Here is an 18,231-nt window from a genome sequence, read left to right on the forward strand (position 1 = left end):
AACCCAAAGGCTTATTTATTGCCTTGTTTTCAAGAGTCCGCCATTGGTCACTGTCCTCATCCAAATAAGTAAAGTAAGTAAAGTTTGTCCCACTATACGCCATGTAGGCGTTTGGGGGGAGTGGAGGTATAGCTCCTCTCTTCCTTGACCTCGGCACTAGATGGGGGTGAGTGGTCAGCATCACGCCCCGGCCGGCTTTACCCCCGGGAAAGGACCCCGGTACCCATTGTAGAGGAGACTGGGTGGGCCCCAGAGCCGGTCTGGACACAGAGGCTAGAGGAAAAATCCTCTGTCCCCGTCGGGGATCGAACCCCGGTCGTCCAGTCCGTAGCTAGTCACTATACTGACTGAGCTATCCCGGCCCCCTCATCCAAATAAGTGACGACTAAACTCTTCAAACATAAAATTATCCTCTCATCTACGATTATGTCCTCTACCTGACCAAAACTCGTGTATAATTATAGGAATATTTAGTACGAATTATAAAGCTCCTTATTATGTCATTTTCTCCAGTCGCCGGTTTCTTCCGGTTGGTCCAAATCTTCTGGCATCCCGAAATTATTCTGCTCTTAGTTTCTCCATGAGATCAATTTTGTTCCTGTTACCGTAGTGCCCAAATATTGGACGTTTTGCCAATTTTCGAATTATTCATTACCTACAGTTTATATTACAATTCTGTTCTGTTTCTTGGTAATAAGACACGAATATATACTTAATTTTCTCTGCTTTTACTTAAAGACCATCCACCTTATTACTGATAACTGCGGTTGAGTGGGCTTTAAATCCACTCAGCACTTTAAAGTCTAATGGTAACTACATGTACCACCCGCTTTAAAAATAAATAATTATGCGTTTCCCCCCCCACAAAGTGTACTAATCGGTTTCATATGATTCTCAGATGAAACAGTGATTATTTCCTTCAACACAAATGAAGTGATAGTTGCAATTGCTAGGTGTTGTGTTTTCTTTGAGGTAAGGGCCGAACGTGTTTCACAAATCAGGGCCACAACACAGTATAAACGACGGTGGAAGAAGTTCCTTTGAATCTTTGAACCCGTAAAACTCAGAAGTTCCATCACTTTCTTTACATTCACTGGCATTTATGTTACACCCATATATTTACAAAAAAACAAGTACAACAAAAGCATGTTAAATTCCGGACTGGACCTGCTTGCTGAAGTCATTGGAAGGCTAAAGCAAACAATACAGCGTCCCGAGGGGGGGTTTGACTATGGATCAGCTGTTTCCAAGGGCATAGCTTGAATAGCAAAAAATCTTAGTTCAAAAATCAGCTGAGCAGCTCTCTACCTCCCCTTCCTCCCCACCTGACTTTGCCTAAACTCGTCTAGCCAACTTCTTGCGTCTTCGTCTCGCTACATCGGAAACTCCTAAGAAAACAATGTACTCTGGCACACTGGAGTAAAAATCAGGAAGGAGAAGTGACTCTGTTCTTAAGAACCCAAACGGAAATTCATCTGTTGCACGTAGACAAGCCACGGTGATGATTTGCTCGTTCAGAAACCGTCTTTCAATTTTTTCCTATTTAAATCCAATCGACATATAAATAGGCTAATATAAACGATGGAACTCGAAAATTAATTATTAATTTTCCGTATGAAAATAAATGTTGTTTAATAATCGTAAGACACCATCTAATATCCATTTAACAATGCGTTAGATATAACTCTTCGTAATTAAAGTATTTTCCTTTTAACCAATTACATTACTTTTCAAAATGATATGAGGGCATAACAGGACATTTATTGCCCTAACCTCGTGACATATTGTGGGGGTCTTCCTTGAAACGTCCATTTTACTTATCCGGTTAAAAAGTTGCCCGCTTTCATGGACCCGGAAATTTCGTGGTTCTCACAGTGGTGAGGACGAAGATGATTGCCTTCTGGGTTGTAGCGCCGTGTAGTCTGGTAGACGTTTACCAGGGTTTCATAGGTCCTTACTGCCATCATCATCAGTGTAAAATCTACCTTGAGTCAGTTAAATATAATTCATATCCTAACCAATAGCTTCTTTGAGGCCAACTTTGATGTTATCCTTCTAACAATTTTAATATTAGTGTGGTTTCTTTCTTTCAAGTTTTCTGGATAAAAACATATTTTATTGCTTGATTAAATGTGTATGATTACTGGTTTAAAACATTAATCTTATGACAGCCTCAATGCAGAAGAACTATGACAGAAAAAGAAGGCATGGCTGTTTTCATTGCATTATCAAATTAAATTCGGAAATAAAATGTAAATAAACTGAAGCACATCCAGTTTGCTGTTGTGAAAATAGTGAGGGATGGGGCTTGTAGTACGGTACCTCTGGGTTGCCATGGTCAATGCCCGGCCAGGAGAGGGCCCCATCTCGCCCCTTGGCTCCCAAACCCCTCTTCCTGCCTCGCACCTGCCGGGAAGAAGGGAAATAACTGAACACAATGAGTCTCCAGAGTTTGTACACTTAAAACAGCTCTTATGAATATAGTTTATACACGGACAGATAAGCATGCAGGAAATACTACTTCTGGGTTGGGTAAACAATCTGTGCAGTGCCACTCATAAATTGTGATTTGGTCAGAAAACAATCATGCTGAAACCTGGGCTAATGACTTTGCCCAGGTTCCTGAACACATTTATCACAGACACGGCCAACTGAGTTAAATCAAACACATCTCACTCAACAACAGTTGCGTTACTAAGTGGAACTCGAAATAACCCTCCCTGCTGATAGCTACAGCAGGGCGAAGCAGGAAAAGAGGCTCGTGCAAGGTTCTTGTGGTGGGGGGGGGGGGGAGGTTCAAGCATTCCTGTCGGTACCAAGAACAAAATGGGCAGGATTATTACTACTTTTTTTGTTATTTTCGTGGTTTCGCCGAGCACACTGGTGTTGATGTTCATTGATAGTGGACACGAAACTACATCTGGGAAAGAATCGCACTTCACATAACAGGAGCACAGATAAAGTAATTTTCCTTGTATTTCACTACATCTAAAACATTTAAGTAAAAGTGGAAGATTATAACGAAATTTTGTATAATTACGATGGAAAGTTTTATAATTTTAATCTTCTTTTAAAGTGGGGGCCACTGGACCTACAGAAATATAAATTAAATCTGAGTGATAACTCAGACGACAGATTCATAAGACAAATTAACATCGAACTCAGCTGAGTAGTTTCGGATATAAAATTTATGGACTGACGGACAGAGCCTGATTATGTCTTTATTTACGTGAGTCATAAGAAAATACAGAATTCTCACAAATACACCAGCAAATAAAACCTGACGTCGTAGATATTTATGTCGGTCAATAGGTAACTTTACATCGTTCAACAAATCGATCGGTAGGATGGAAGAACAGGCAGCCACCGAAAAGGATCAGAAAGCCATTCTCACATATTCCTCCCAATAATTTGCATTCGGTGTTAAAGTCACAATTAAAATCCTTAAAATACGCAATCATTTACATGTTTCTGTTATTTAATTATACTTAGGTCCAAATACACACTTGTACACTGTTTCCAAATGCCCTCAACCATTCATTTATCTTTACAGTGGCAAACAAGGTTTCACACCCATAAAATATAACACAGGACATGGTTTTGCTGTAAACTTATAGGTTGCCATCTTCAGAAATAAAATATATCATCGATTTATGGTAATAATGTGAAACACGTGTCAGACCTATTGAAAACAAATACGAAGTGATCACGGCCAATTAGATCGCAGCCCATAACCTCGCTGTTTAACGGGCAGTGGACCTAAATAGCTTCAACAGCCCACCAGGGCTTGTCATAACACAGCTCGGCTCTGCCTGTGTCGCCCAGAATAACTGCGATGCGAAGTGCGGACGGACCGCAATGAAGGTATGTCCGGTGTCCGCTACACCCAAACTTCGGACCTGTCGGCGTTCAGTCCAAATTATAAGACTGATGAAGCTAAGATGAGATTCGTAGGCATAAGAAGTAGGCCTACTTTACTATTTTATCATCTAGACCCAGGTACGGTAATGTAGGCTAAACTCATATGAAGGAATTTACGAAAACCAAGAATTCTTAACGCCGAAATTCAATTCCGGGACTTCCAGAACAACTTCACCCCGACATTCAGTCGAGCAATGGCGTTGGGATTTGTCTTTTCTCTCCACAAATTTGTCCAGACCGGTTCTGAGGCCAGTGAAGCCTCCTGTCCAGAGGGAATTTCATCTCCCCCCACCAAGAGCATAGTCGTCACGCACTTCTGTCTGATACCGACCTCGGAAAACCCTGTCTCAGTCATCAAAACGCCTTATATATGCGCTTGTAGTATTAATCCTAGACTTTTGACTTTCTTTAGCGAAATATCTCATATAAATATTACAAAATGGCAATAAAGTCCAGAAGATTGGCTACAATATCATATCAGGATAAGATCACGACGTATCTAGCGACCATTCAGAATTATCTTCAGTAACCAACGGCGGTCGAAACGGCTGGCCAGAGGCGAAAAGCTCATCTTTATCTCAATTCCTAAGAGAGAGAGAGAGAGAGAGAGAGAGAGAGAGAGAGAGAGAGAGAGAGGACTCTCACCATCTCCCTTACCTTCACGTGTGATCGATTCTTACGAAATTTAACGACACTTTTTTCAACTGCGAGAACCTGAAAGCTTGATATAGATTATGTCGTGTGTATAACGCTAATTAACAAAACGTCATATGTCTTACAACCAACACTTGCTTAACTGAAGTAGGCCACGATCCTCTATCGAAATCCCTCATTTCTCACTATTCATAACTACCGCATTAATATTGTAAAACGCCTGCAATTTTAAAAGTGTATTTGAATAACAAAAGAGTTTATAATTTCAGCAAAGCGTTAATAGCACAGAAGATATCGGTATAATTGCTAAGACTCATACTTTGTGTCCGAAAGTTCGTGCTTCGAAACTCGGACGAGCAGTATGTTATCCTCTGGGGTTTTGTGGCTTTGCTCATTCTCTTTATGAAAATGCTTCGATAGTACCTTCAAGTCCCACAACCCTTAAACCTAACCGTTTATGAGCATCCCATTATTTTCCATATCACTTATAACTGAAAAACAGACTCTCACATAAACCGGGATTAAAACAAGTAATCCTTTCTGATTATATACAGCTATTCCCTCAGAAAAAACACTCTAAATCAACAAAGAAATTGTTTTAATTAAAGTTTTTGAGTTTATTTTACCTTATAACACCGAAACTCGTCTAAATAATATTTATTAATTCAGTCCGTACCGCAAAGAAAACACAAAACTTAAACATTACAGACAGCAACGGTTGAATGCTGTTTAAGGAAATGTTTGCCGTTTACACTGAAAATCATACGAAACCCTTAAGCATAAATAAAAGATTTAGAGATAATGATCGTTGAAGCAGGGAGATATGCTTACCATTGGTCTTTAAAGAGTTGATCGCAATGTTTTAACTAATGTAACAGGACGAAAGACAGAGATCTATTTTAGCATACGTGTTCCACATCATAAGGACACAATTTTGCGTAAGGATGATGAGAAAATGAGGAGAAACAAAAAGAGGAGAGGTAATATTGTTTAAGTAAATTAAATATTTATATTGTGTAACATATTTTTCAAACTGAGAACCGCGAGACACTTCAGAGTAGAAGGTAACCTGAAAATGGTCATAAAAGTTAATATCCTGAATGTAAGTCTAAAACGTTACCACTACACAAATCGCCTCGTTAAAACTAATTGGAAAAAAATAACAGAAAGAGACAGAAATGTACTCGCACGTGTGACTCAGCTTCATGAAACGACTAAAAGGTTTAATGAACCGAAACGGGGCCTCAGTGTGAAAGTAGCCAACAAACATTCTCCAGCTTCCTTGTACTTAATTTTTCCAAAATTTCACATAAAATGTAGCTTTTATTTGTGATCAAGGTAGTGTGAAGTAGTGAAATGTATAAACAACAAAATAAATTCAAGGTTTTGTTCCAATCATACACGGTAACCTAAATGCCTTCATAGATTAGTCAGTAGTTCAATCTGTTCAGCCTACATTTACTTGATCAAACGATATTCATAGGTCTACCAGTCTCGTCTACATCGTGGTTTATCATAGCAAGCAAGGTTATAATTCCCACCCTCGTCTTCCCGTGGCTAAGCACGATATAAGAACGACGCCAAGACTAAAGTTGTTTATTTTGGAGTGAGACCGCAGAAACAAGCCGTAACCACGAATATCTGTCCTGGATTCGAGTCCGGGTGAAGACAGTTTATGTAGCTTGGCAACTACGCACGACAGGAAAATGAAATCAAGAAAGAAATTGTTTGTTTGAGTTGGGGAGATTACAGGAAAAATGATTATAAACCCAAAAATTGTAATGGACTTGAGTCGCGGTGAAAATTTTTGAATTTAGGAACAATAATTATCTTCTATGATATTCAGTTATACGTATGGAATGATCAGGCCTATTGTAAGATTTTCGACAGCAAATACTGATGCAGGCAGTGAGCATTTGCCACATTTTTTCCGAAAAATCACTGTGGCCACTCGGGTAGTTTTTAAATATTTAGACACGCTCTAATCTGGCGGTTTATTTAACAAAGCTTCCTCAAATAAATAATTTATATTACATACTGTCAAATGGGAAGATGACTGTAAATAATAATTTGGGAAGGATTTGGAGGAATGCGGTAATGGCTTGTATTAAAGTACTGTTCCAAAATTTAACTGGGGGAAAATGACAAATAGCATTAGGATAACAAGTCTTTGGGAAGAAAAATTCGCAATTTGGACCCAGTAACTTTGTGTTCAGTACGTGTTTGTCTTTACTTCAGTTTCGGCAGGAAATTTAAGGTTATAATACGAGTTTTAGATAAAAAAAAAGGTATGTCCTATTAGAATCTCGAGTACAGTACACATGTTTCTGTGCTCAGAGATTCTTCTTACGTCACTGGTAATGTTAATTTACTTTGAATATATACCTGATAATAAAATGGTAAACTAATGACCACTACAAATATTACACTGCACAGACAGATTACTTTTCTCTTTATGATTCTAAATTATAGCAACATGAAAACATTTCTGAACAGAAGCCGCAGGTTTTAACGAGATCTATATTTCATGCTACGTGGCCTATCAAAGTTTTATATTAGCCGATTTGAACAAGTATAAGATTAAAAAATGTCTATCAATAAATTAAATGTGGAAAGTTCTTCACAGCGACTGAAGCTGTATTATTGCCCAACGTACTGACACAAAAATGACCGCCTGGCTCCAAAATCCAGTCTCCAGACCGCACCATAGCATCGTTTGCATTCCTTGCTAAGAGAGACGCTACCGTCAGAATTGAATTTCGATGTTCTGAGGTTATGCACGAACAGCGTACATGTTATTTGTGTTTGCAAGATACAAACTACACACTTAAGAAACGAGCGACTACCTTTCCTTCGGAGATTTGTCCATCTGTTAACTGTGCAGGGGGAGTATTGGGGGCGCTGTAGCACACTTTGATGTCCTCGTGTTCATGTGTCTGTTGCCCGTTGTCATGAAGTTGTTGCTGCGGACTGTTGTAGTCATTTGTCGCCATGGAGTTTCCAAGCGGTGAATGCTGGAACTCCAATGGGCGACGATATTCGACTGTGGGGCCCTCCAGCGTGAAGCCGGTGCACTTACACGATAACAAAACACTAACTAAACACGCTTCTTGTGTTTACGTGCGTCAGATGAGTGACGGAACGTTTGCATCCGAATTGTACGCGACTTACAAGTCATCAGATGTTACACGCTTAAAAGTAAATACATAGAATGGAAAATTATCAAGTTAAATCAAATAAATCGAGGTGTGGTTCCGACATTAAACACGATGAAACGCAACGAGGTAAGACAAAAGCATGCTACCTATTAGGTTTTTTCATAAGGAAACTAAAAATTAAAATGGTATCACTAAGAAATCTCAGAATGAGACAATTTTCTTAGTCTCCTTTCCTCAAATATTAATTCCGGCACGTAAAATCCAACTGGATTTATAATATTGGACCACATTTGACTCTCAAATGCACTCGTTTTTCTTCTTCAACTATCACACCAATCGCACTAGTTCTTAATAACAGAAACACTTCATTATCTTCAGCGATACCAACTTAATCGTTATCTCCCTAACAGAATACCCCCAAATCTTATGTTTTACAGCAAGAGACTTAATCTCACAAATTTCTTTAAAAAATGAACATAAATAAAACACGTCCACACACAGTGATTTTTTGTTGGCTTGCGTTAGTCGATCTCGCCTTGCCAGCGTCTACCAACAAACTGCTAGTTGAGTAGTCGGGAGAAAAAGGGAGTGAAAAAAGTAGGGATCAAGGGGGGGACGGAGAGGAGGGCGGGGGGCACAGAGGAAGAGCGAGGGGGAGGGGAAGGACGAGAATAACGCTTCTTTCTCGGTTGGTGGTTGCCGAAGCCGACCAGCCGGGCGTCCTAACCCCTCACGCTTGCTTTGGGAACTCTTTCTCTCTCTGGCTGGCTTGCCTGATCGTCTCTTATGCAACCAGTCCCCTAGCTAAAAAATGAGGGGGGAAAAAAGTTGGGGAGGCTTAGTAAAATAAAAAAAGAGAGTGTGTTGGACTCTCCCTCTCAGTTTTAGCTCTTCATCCTTCCCAGTCTCAGTTCTATCCATCCTTCCACTTAGCTCCGTGTCACCCTGAGGTTCCATTTTTGCCCCTTCATCGATCCATATTTCTTCCACGGATATTTCATCATTAATTTCTGTTTAAAATCATATTTTATATGATTATCTTGCTTTCTTATCCATCAATTCAATTGCATGATGACAAAATACGTTTGGTTGCTTGCCGTTGTGTCTTCTTCGGAAAGCTGAGTCACTGAAGTGAACAAGAAATTCCTCGCTGTTACCGTCTTCACAAAAGCTTGCCAGTGGACCCAATCCTGAGCCAGATGCTTGTATTCCTCACGGGTGTTACATGTTTTTGATTTAATCGCCCTAAACGGTATTAGCTGAATGTATAAAATATGAAGTTCCTCCTCACATCATAATTTCCTCAAAATATCTCCATTTCAGTGTCTAGACTCAAACCAGTGTCTGAAGGATGCAGCGAATAAATCAGCTGAGATAAATTGTCACTGATTATGTTCGCGGAATTTCTGCATTTATGACGGATAAATTGTCATGGAACAGTTGATTTCAATTTACATTCTGTAAGGAGCTATCCAACCACGACTTATATTCAAAGACAATATTAAAATGGATCTTAGGTAACGTGGCCCATTACAGTCGTCACGCTAGCTTGCATGTTTGGAACTCCAGGGTCAGTTAGAATCCCCCTAATATTTAAAGAGTTTAAAATTAAAGTTGCCACCGATGCTTAACTAAGCACCAAGTCAAGCAGACGTTCGGAGAGTGGAGGTATCGCTGGTACCTATTGGATAGGAGGCTGGATGGGTCACACAGCCGGTCTAGAAGTTGTGGCGAAGATAAAAATCCTCACATGCCAGGAATCGAACCCCGGTTGTCCAACCTGTAAGGCCGGTCACTATACTCACTGAGATAACAAGATTTATACTGATATGGGACATTTGGGAAGGATGACATATCAGTCGTGGGTGCTCGGATTTCGCTTACAGCTTGTCCCTCTTTGTCCCTCGAGGGCAGCTTCCCATAACGTAGGAAGTAAATTGGGTCACACAACCATTATGGAAGTGGTGTCAGATACTTGTCAAGAGTGGTTACATAACAGAATTTCAAAATTTATGTTCTTCGTCTAAGTTCTTATGGTTCTTAAACGTAGATGGGAAAGGTGGCTGTGAGATATAGGCCTACTCCTTACAGAGAAAACAGGACATTTTGGATCGGAAATATCGAAGGAAGAGGCCATTTCTAAGACGTATATGTAAATGACAACAGATCCAGGCTGTCAAGTGTTTATTTACAAAATAAGGCGTAAAAATTCAACTGAATATCAGTTGTTCAAGGAAGACCTCCGGATATATAAATATATGGATTGGACTGAACTGGCTCAATGTCGGGATCTTGTTGTGACACTGATGAACTTTTAACACAGCAACAGAGTCGTTCTTGAACAACAGAATATCAACTGCCCCGAGTAATACTTCAGTTTATCCGCTATTAACTTCGTCTTATTCCAGGATTGCAATACATTTTTCGTGCTGTAGTTAAGGATCTTCACACCGAACAATGTCTGTGTCTTGGGTGCAATCAGTCCACCCGCGTACTTTTACCCCTTATCTTCAACCCTCACCAACACGCACATTAAGTCCCTAAGGAACAAGATGGACCCCCAATAAAAAGTACTTCCAATCACGCTGGCGGGGGAGGGTGGTTTTTGTTTGGGAGGGGGAGGAAGGGAATGAATGAGAGAGATACAAAGGGGATGGAGAATATCAGACTAGGGGAGAAAGATTTTTAAAACTGGGGTGTAAAGAGGGGTGGATTTTTTAGGGTGCTTGTAAGGAGAAGACCATGAGTGTTGAGAAGACGGTGAAGTTCCTGAGGAAAATGATAAAGACGCTGACTCCAGTGCGCTGCATCTTTGGTCTGTTCTGGACTTACATTATTTAGCAACGCTGTTTCAGTTGCTAACGTTACGCCTATTAGCGTCGAATATTATGGGAAGATTGTCATACTTGATGAGTACGTAAGGATATTGAATGTGAAGGCTGTCGGTTTTAAGCAGCTACCAGTGTAATCACCCGGAGGGAGTAAAGAAAATTACAATTATGTCCGAATTTATAGAAATTACAACTCTGAAATGAAGAAAGCTGCGGATAGCGGCCAGTCTCGTCTTCTGTTTGAGTAGTATGTACAGCGAATCGTGAGGTCACCATTCGATACGAGGCTATGACCTGAAGAAGTGAAATGGGGTAATTAATCTGAGATCGAATATTCACTGTCAGTAGTTAACAGACGAGAACGAACTGGTAGGAAATGTACGTAAGCAGGGAGTTGTTGAAAGACGTCATAAGGAACAATAGTACGTATTGCACGACTTTTTGGGAAACGTTGGACCCCATCAGGATTGGTGGTATGGGGGACATGTGCAAAAGTGACGTTTTTCGTAGTCAATTTTATTTCCTAAAAAGGGTAGTTTGTTAGAAATGCACTCCACTCCCCAGATTTTTTTTCTGTAAGAATAGAAAAAGCGTTGAACGTCTCATTCATCACCAAAAGAACCGAATTCTCCCATTGACAATTCCCTTTCATTTGTAATTTCCGACCAGTTACACCGGTTTTTCTTTCTGGACATGCAAAGTCTAACTGTGGAATATTTTTCTGGAATAGACATTAACCCTCCCTTGGGGGGAGGGTAGGGGACGTAGACCACCTGACCGCCACACACACAACCTCAGGATAAAACAGTCCTAATTTCATGAAAGAACAAGAACAAGTAAAAAGTTGAATGTCGATACGAATCAAAAATAAACCGCCAAGGAAAGAGTTGGACGGTGGAAACAGGTACTGAAAACCGATGGGGGGGGGGGCGACTGCGATTTAAAACAGGGGGCACGGAGGGGGCCTGTCTTACGCCGAGCGTGTGTTGGGCGCACGCAACCCATACGTGATTACAGACTCAAGTAATACCTTATTTTTTGCCTTAAATATAAGAATGAAAAAGTCGCAAAATGTGTCGAGGTTCTTGGAAAAGTAGTTTCATTACATGGACGTCGATGCAAGAAACAAAGACAGTGAGAAATGAAAGAAGAAAGAAAACACGGCAACCTCAACATTCTTCCTAGACCCTTCGGAAGAGACGTAACACACACACACAGTGCCAGGTCTCGGCTATCTGTATTTCTACTCAAAGACCCAGATATATTGTCTCTCTTAAAGGCAGCAAATTCTGTTCTGAAGTGATTTCAATAGATCTGCTCCGTCTCCCATTATCTGTCGTTTGTCCCACATAACATATTCACTGCTACAAAACCTCGGCGCTTGATATATTCTCATAAAATAACTGAGTGAGTAACCAACAAACTAGTTTGAGCGTAAATAACATTGTAATATAAGAATGTGGTCAAATCGCCTCGCAGCAGCAGATTGCGCATGCTCAACCTTCCTTTCCTACTTAAGATATATGATGTAAACAGATGCAAGACCCAGTAGCTAATGGAGATACAGCTGTGATTATCTCATGATATACAATACATTACTTGTTTGTATGATTTTATTTGCTACTGTTAAGTTATGGAAACGCAGGTCCACGGTGTTTTAGTATTATCCATGCGTTTAAGTTCCCAGGTGGCAGCAATAAGCACTCTAAATTCGTAATACAAGGAAATATGACCCAGTGTCTGTCGTGTTGTACTTTTGTGTTATTTGTTCTCTCAATCTGGGAGAAGAAAAAAATTGTGATTATTTTCGAAAGAAGTTCTAAGGAAAATATATCATTAGGCTATAATAGAAATAGACAAACAGGAGAAGTGTAAAAATACACATTGATAAGTTCACATATGCTCTTTGAAACTAATATTATGGTTATTAAAAAAAATGAGTGAGACAGTTGGGACATGTATAAAGATGAAATAAATAAGTTGAAAGGATTAAAATCCTTGAAAGAAATAAAAGATACATCATAGGTGTGAAGATTATGCTAATGTGTACCTTAGATGCATAAAATATGATGTGCGATGGATTGAACTAGCTCAGAAAAGGGTCCATTTGCTCATTACTCTAATGGCAACTCTAAAAATTCGTGCTGTATAAAAAATACGAGGTATGTTCTTGCCTCCAAAATAACTACTTCACCACAAATTAATCAGAAAATGAAAATGTCACGCCAATGTCTGAAACTACCATTTCTTACTGTTGTAACGTCAATACTTTCATATTGTCTTTATTGGTAATGCCGGCGTGCGAAGTCTAGAATATTTCTAAAAAAAGTTAGCCTCAACGAAATAAAATGTCACTCCTTTCCTCTAACAAGAACATGTGCCACCAACTTTTCTTCAGACACTCTTCAATACATATGGCGGAGCTATCAAAAACTGTAAATTAATAATTATAAAATCCACTGGACCTTCTGCATATAATTTCGACTGTTGCAGATACAGATGTAATCTCCGTTAGAAAATTAAGTCTGTAGTGATGTGTTCATATCACGTTTAATGAAAATCCGTCATTTTGTTCAGGATTTGTCGAGTGCATACATGCGGATGTTATACAGCATGCCTAAATGTCATCGTCCGAACAGTTTCCTTTTTCTACCGTACTGTAAATGTTTAAAGGTACTAGACGTCATGAGCTGTAGACAGAATTCATGTACTGTGGATCTTGTGGTGGCTGCGGGCAAGTCCTCCCCATTTTCCGTGCTCGAATTAACACTAATTTTTTCGTAAAGCGAGAGAAATGGTGCGCTCTAAGTCTGCTACCGTGAGATCAGGGCTAGTGGACCGGCCCTCAGGCCCTACGTCTGGCCGCTACACGAGAGGGGGGCACAAAGAATCAAAGGTAAGTTTGGAAAGGAGGGGGGGATTTTTTAAGGAAAGTGACCTTGAGCCTCGGTATAGACTGTTTAAATGTGCTGTAGGTTTTATAGAAGTTACCTTGTTTTTCATACTCTGTATCAATCAACAACTAATAATCCGATGATACTAAAACTTACCGGTTTAGCAGCTCCGGTGACGTAAAGATCTTGCATTGTGACTCAAGATTTGTAGACCGAGTTATAAGTGAGTTAGCTACTTTGAGTCAAAATATAGCCAGTGTATTTATTATAAATACATACACGTCAAACAGTTTTTTTAATCGGAACAAGAAAGAAAATAAATCAAAAAGAATCAAGAATTCAAATTCTATTTTATGCTGTACATTAATGAGTTATATTTATGCAAATTATAACAATATATATATATATATACAAAGCATATAAGACAGAAAAGGAGTCGTTCTATATAGAAATCGCATATGTTACGATTACTTTTATTTATGTCTTTCATTATTTTAATTTACTGCAGAAATAAGATGAACTGTTGTTAAACAAATGACGATACAGACAACCACCAAGCATGACAAAGCGTGACTAGGCGTGACCTGCTATAAAGTCGTGACGAGAGGTCACCATTAGTGTTAAAATACGACGAAGATTTGAAAACTTGTGTCTAAGTGTGACAAAGCGTGACTAGGCGTGACGTACTGTAACGGCGTGGCGAAATGTGGCCATAAGTGTCGAAACGTGACGAATATTTACAAAGCGTGACAAGGCGTGACGTACTGTAACGGCTTGACGAGTTATGGCCATGTGTCAAAACGTCACAAAATTTTTCAAAACGTTACCTAACCTAACAAAATCCATTATACAAACTTAACCTAACCTACTCTAACCCAACCGAACCTAACATAACCTAACCTCACCAAACCTAACCTAACCTATCGTAACCTCAATTAACTTATTGCAAAGTAGCCAAAATTAGCCGAGTCTTACGTAACATAACGTAAGCGTGCCGAAACGTGACATAGTGACCACGCGTGCACAAGCGTGACAAACCGTAACCTGCGTTGACCTCGTGAGAAAGGATTACTATATGTGTCGAAAAGTGACGAAGATTTACAACGCGTGACAAAAAGTGACCAAGCGTGACAAAGGGTGACTAGGCGTGACCTGCCATAAAGTCTTGAGGAGAGGTCGCCATTAGTGTTGAAATACGACAAAGGTTTGAAAATTTGTGTCTAAGCGTGACCAAGCTTGCTCACGCGTGATAAAGCGTGACTAGGCGTCACATACTGTAACGGCGTGATGAGTTATGGCCATAAGTGTCAAAACGTCAAAGAATTTTAAAACGTTACCTAACCTAACAGAATCCATTAAAGAAACCTAACCTAACCTACCCTAAGCCTACCAAACCTAACCTAACCCAACCTATCCTAACGTAACCTGTTGTAACCTCAACTAACTGGTTGCAAAGTAGCCAAAAGTAGCCGAGTCTCACGTAACATAACGTAAGCGTGACGAAGGTTAACATAGTGACCACGCGTGCCCAAGCGTGACAGCGTGACTAAGCGTGACCTGCGTTCACGTTGTGACAAGGGATCACCATAAGTGTATAAACGTAGCGAAAATTTACAAAGCGTGACCAAGCGTGTCCATACTTGACCAAGCGTGACAAAGCGTGACTAGGTGTGACGTGCCAAGACTGGGTTATGTGAGGTCACCATAAGTATTACAACACGACGAAGATTTGAAAAGTTTGACCAAGCGTGACAAAGCGTGTCTAGGCGTGATCTACTGTAACGGCGTAGCCGGATGTGGCCACATCTGTCGAAACGTGACGGAGATTTAGAAAGCATGACAAAGCGTGACTAAGCATGACGTACTGTGACGGCGTGACGAGATGTGGCCATAAGTGTCGGAACGTGACGGAAATTTTCAAAATATTTCCTAACTTAACTTAACCTAACCCAACCTTCCTAACCTAACCTCACCTGTCGTAACATCTTCTAACTTATTGCAAAATTGACCTAGTGTTACGTATACTGCGTTCCAGCGTTTTTGGCCACTGAACTTTTTGCGAATTGGAACTTTGGAGTGAGTCATTTACCAGCAGTTTGCTGGAAGAGATGGCAACAGAACGCGTACATTACACTCCAAATAAATTATCTCCACGTTATGTAACACAGGAAAGTCGATTTCATTACACTTCACATCACTAGAAAATTAACACTGCAGAGAATATTAGATAATTTTATCTTCTTCACAACTTTTCGGTCCTTTTCCAATTTTTCCACTCCTCACAGACCATCGATTTCTGACACATCACTCGATTAATCACTACCGCTGCTGCTGTTCACTCCATTATCTTCAATTATAATACGTTAAATAGCGTCTTCGATTATGCCTTCTTGCTCATAATAAATTTGTTCTAATTTTTCCACATGTCGACATAAATTCTCCCAGTCCTCTTGCCCAGTTTCTTCGAATCTCTGGCGACACAGATGCTCGACGTCCTTAATTTTATATGTTGTGTTCTTGCTTGCAACCCATTGTTTTATATCTGCCCAAATAAATTCAGTGAGGTTTAAATGGGGATGGTTCGGCGGAAATCTCAGCACAGCACGTTCTTTGTCTGCTAAAACCTGATCAATCACATATTATTTGTTCTTTGACTTATTTAATTTGATTAAATCTTACAGTTGAGCTCTCAACACGTTGTCACAAAATGGGATGTTTCTTACCAATAGTCAGGCTTTCATTTCGTCCTTCTTTGATTAAGACGTCGATTTTTTGTCTGTCTGAGTGTTGTGCTACGAGGCGTTATCGATGACCAGAAAGGAGACTGCAACGAACAGGTGGCATATTGTTAACACAGAACAGTCACAAGACAACATTTATCAGGCATCTACACTGCTGCACTAACACACCTTTATTGAGTGGTCCGCATACTGGGCATCCCTACAAGTTCAGCGGCCATAATCGTTGGATCCAGTTCTAACACTGCATTTTATATGTCTGGATTTCGTAGGATTCTTAGTGCAAACAGGAATTATTTTCTGAAACACCGTTAAACAATTAATCTTTGAAAAGGAAAAGTGTTGTTTTGTTTGCGGTACGGACAGAATTTTTAATTATAATTTATAAGAGTTTCGGTGAGCCGGCGTAGCTCAGTCAGTATAGTGTCTGGCTACGGGCTGGACGACCGGGGTTCTATCCCCGACGGGGGCAGAAGATTTTTCCTCTAGCCTCTGCGTCCAGACCGGCTCTGGGGTCCACCCAGCCTCCTCTACAATGGGTACCGGGGGCCTTTCTTGGGGGTAAAGCCGGCCGGGGCGTGATGCAGACCACTCACCCCCATCTAGTGCCGAGGTCAAGGAAGAGAGGAGCTATACCTCCACTCACCCCAAACGCCTACATGGAGTATAGTGGGACAAACTTTACTTTACTTAAGAGCTTCGGCTTCAGATTATATCTCTTTTTACCTTCTCCATTTACAAACGCCTTACCATCACTAAATCTGCCTTTACCAGAAGGACGAGTGGACACTGCCTGGGCACCTTCATAGCCGTAAAATGTATGCCCCCACCCCGTTAAAAGTATTCTCTCTCCCTATTCTCACTTTCGTTTTTCCTTTTCACATTCATTAGGCTCCAAAGAGTTATATTTCAGATTTCATATCATAGCTACGCTATCATGTGTATGAAGTAATACACTTACTTTTGTGATGCTGGGTAAAGGAGCCTTATTCTGCAGTGACTATCTACATACGTTAATATGTGAACTTTAGAACAGGCGGGATGCACCTTACTAACTAACTAACTAACTAACAAGAACCGCAAGTTTCAAGTTTCAACGCCATAAATTTGAAAGCTCGCAATTTAAGCTTCAGTCAGGTCTATGAATCTCCAATCCTCTCGGCCTATTTGCATCTCAATGTTATCCTTCCATGTCGTTCTTGGCCTTTCAACTTGCCTCAAACAGGTTTATCCACGAACATGCTTCATGTATTTGTCACTAATGAGCCAATGACGTTGAATTCATTACTCTATGGTACTGATACAGAAATCAAAATTATGTTCATTCCTAAACTGACCCTTACTTTATTCCTTTAGGCACAAATACTTACCCCAACATCTGTTCCTGAAACGCTCGTAATTCACTTTCTTCAAAGTAATGGATCACGTTTCACATTATGCAAAACATCTGACAAGATCATTTTGTATTAAGTAATGAATTACAGAACAGCCCTCTTTAAGAAGCTGGCAGTCTCTTATCTGGTAAAGAATTCATTTCCTTTTATAGAACCCGAAGACTCATTGCCACGTTAATTACTGCCCCCCCCCGCCCCCCCAAAAAACCCGTTCATATCCTAAGGCAGAAAAATCCTGTCGACACACTAAAAGTCTGTTCCTGTAAGAGGCATTTGAATGTTTTCTTTTATCTACACCTTCGATCGGCCCCCCTCAAGATTTTTGACCAACATTTTGTAAGCGTGGCATCTAAGCCATAAATATCTACTTGTTCTTCTCATTTCATCCTCCTTGATTTGATAAACCCCTTACAAAGTTGCAATAATATGCCCATTAATCCGACATTTTAAAGGATCTTACTGCCTCCATCATCATGGCGTGCTTAATAGTTCCCCTCGCCTGTCTCACCGACGGCAAAATAGCTGAACTGATATTTATAAAATTTGACAGTGGATAGACTCGCTAAAATTTATCAACACATGTCAATTTTGGTTAAAGGAAGAAAAAAAAAAGGGAAATTTCATGAAGACACGTGAGTTTC

The 18,231-nt window shown here is 40.1% G+C and overlaps 1 protein-coding gene across 9 annotated transcripts in view; it reads right to left on the reverse strand.

Annotated features, from left to right (window-relative positions):
* LOC110835993 (zinc finger protein rotund) overlaps window positions 1-18,231 on the reverse strand; it is a 427,918-nt gene that overhangs the window by 19,004 nt on the left and 390,683 nt on the right. For 8 of the 9 annotated variants that reach the window (XR_015535241.1, XM_087349135.1, XM_087349132.1 and 5 more), the window contains one exon: window positions 2,323-2,406. The exons of the other annotated variant lie outside the window; for it this stretch is intronic. Coding sequence is in view for 7 of the 8 variants with exons in the window: in XM_087349135.1 (XP_087205261.1) it covers window positions 2,323-2,406 (84 nt within the window). In the remaining variant the exon portion in view is untranslated. The remainder of the gene's footprint in view (window positions 1-2,322; window positions 2,407-18,231) is intronic. 9 annotated transcript variants of the gene reach the window in all.

The sequence above is a fragment of the Zootermopsis nevadensis genome, unplaced genomic scaffold (assembly GCF_977971745.1).
Source record: "Zootermopsis nevadensis isolate Lab colony 2312 unplaced genomic scaffold, Znev_1.0 Znev_ptg000015l, whole genome shotgun sequence".
In the NCBI taxonomy this organism is placed as follows: Eukaryota; Metazoa; Arthropoda; class Insecta; order Blattodea; family Termopsidae; genus Zootermopsis; species Zootermopsis nevadensis.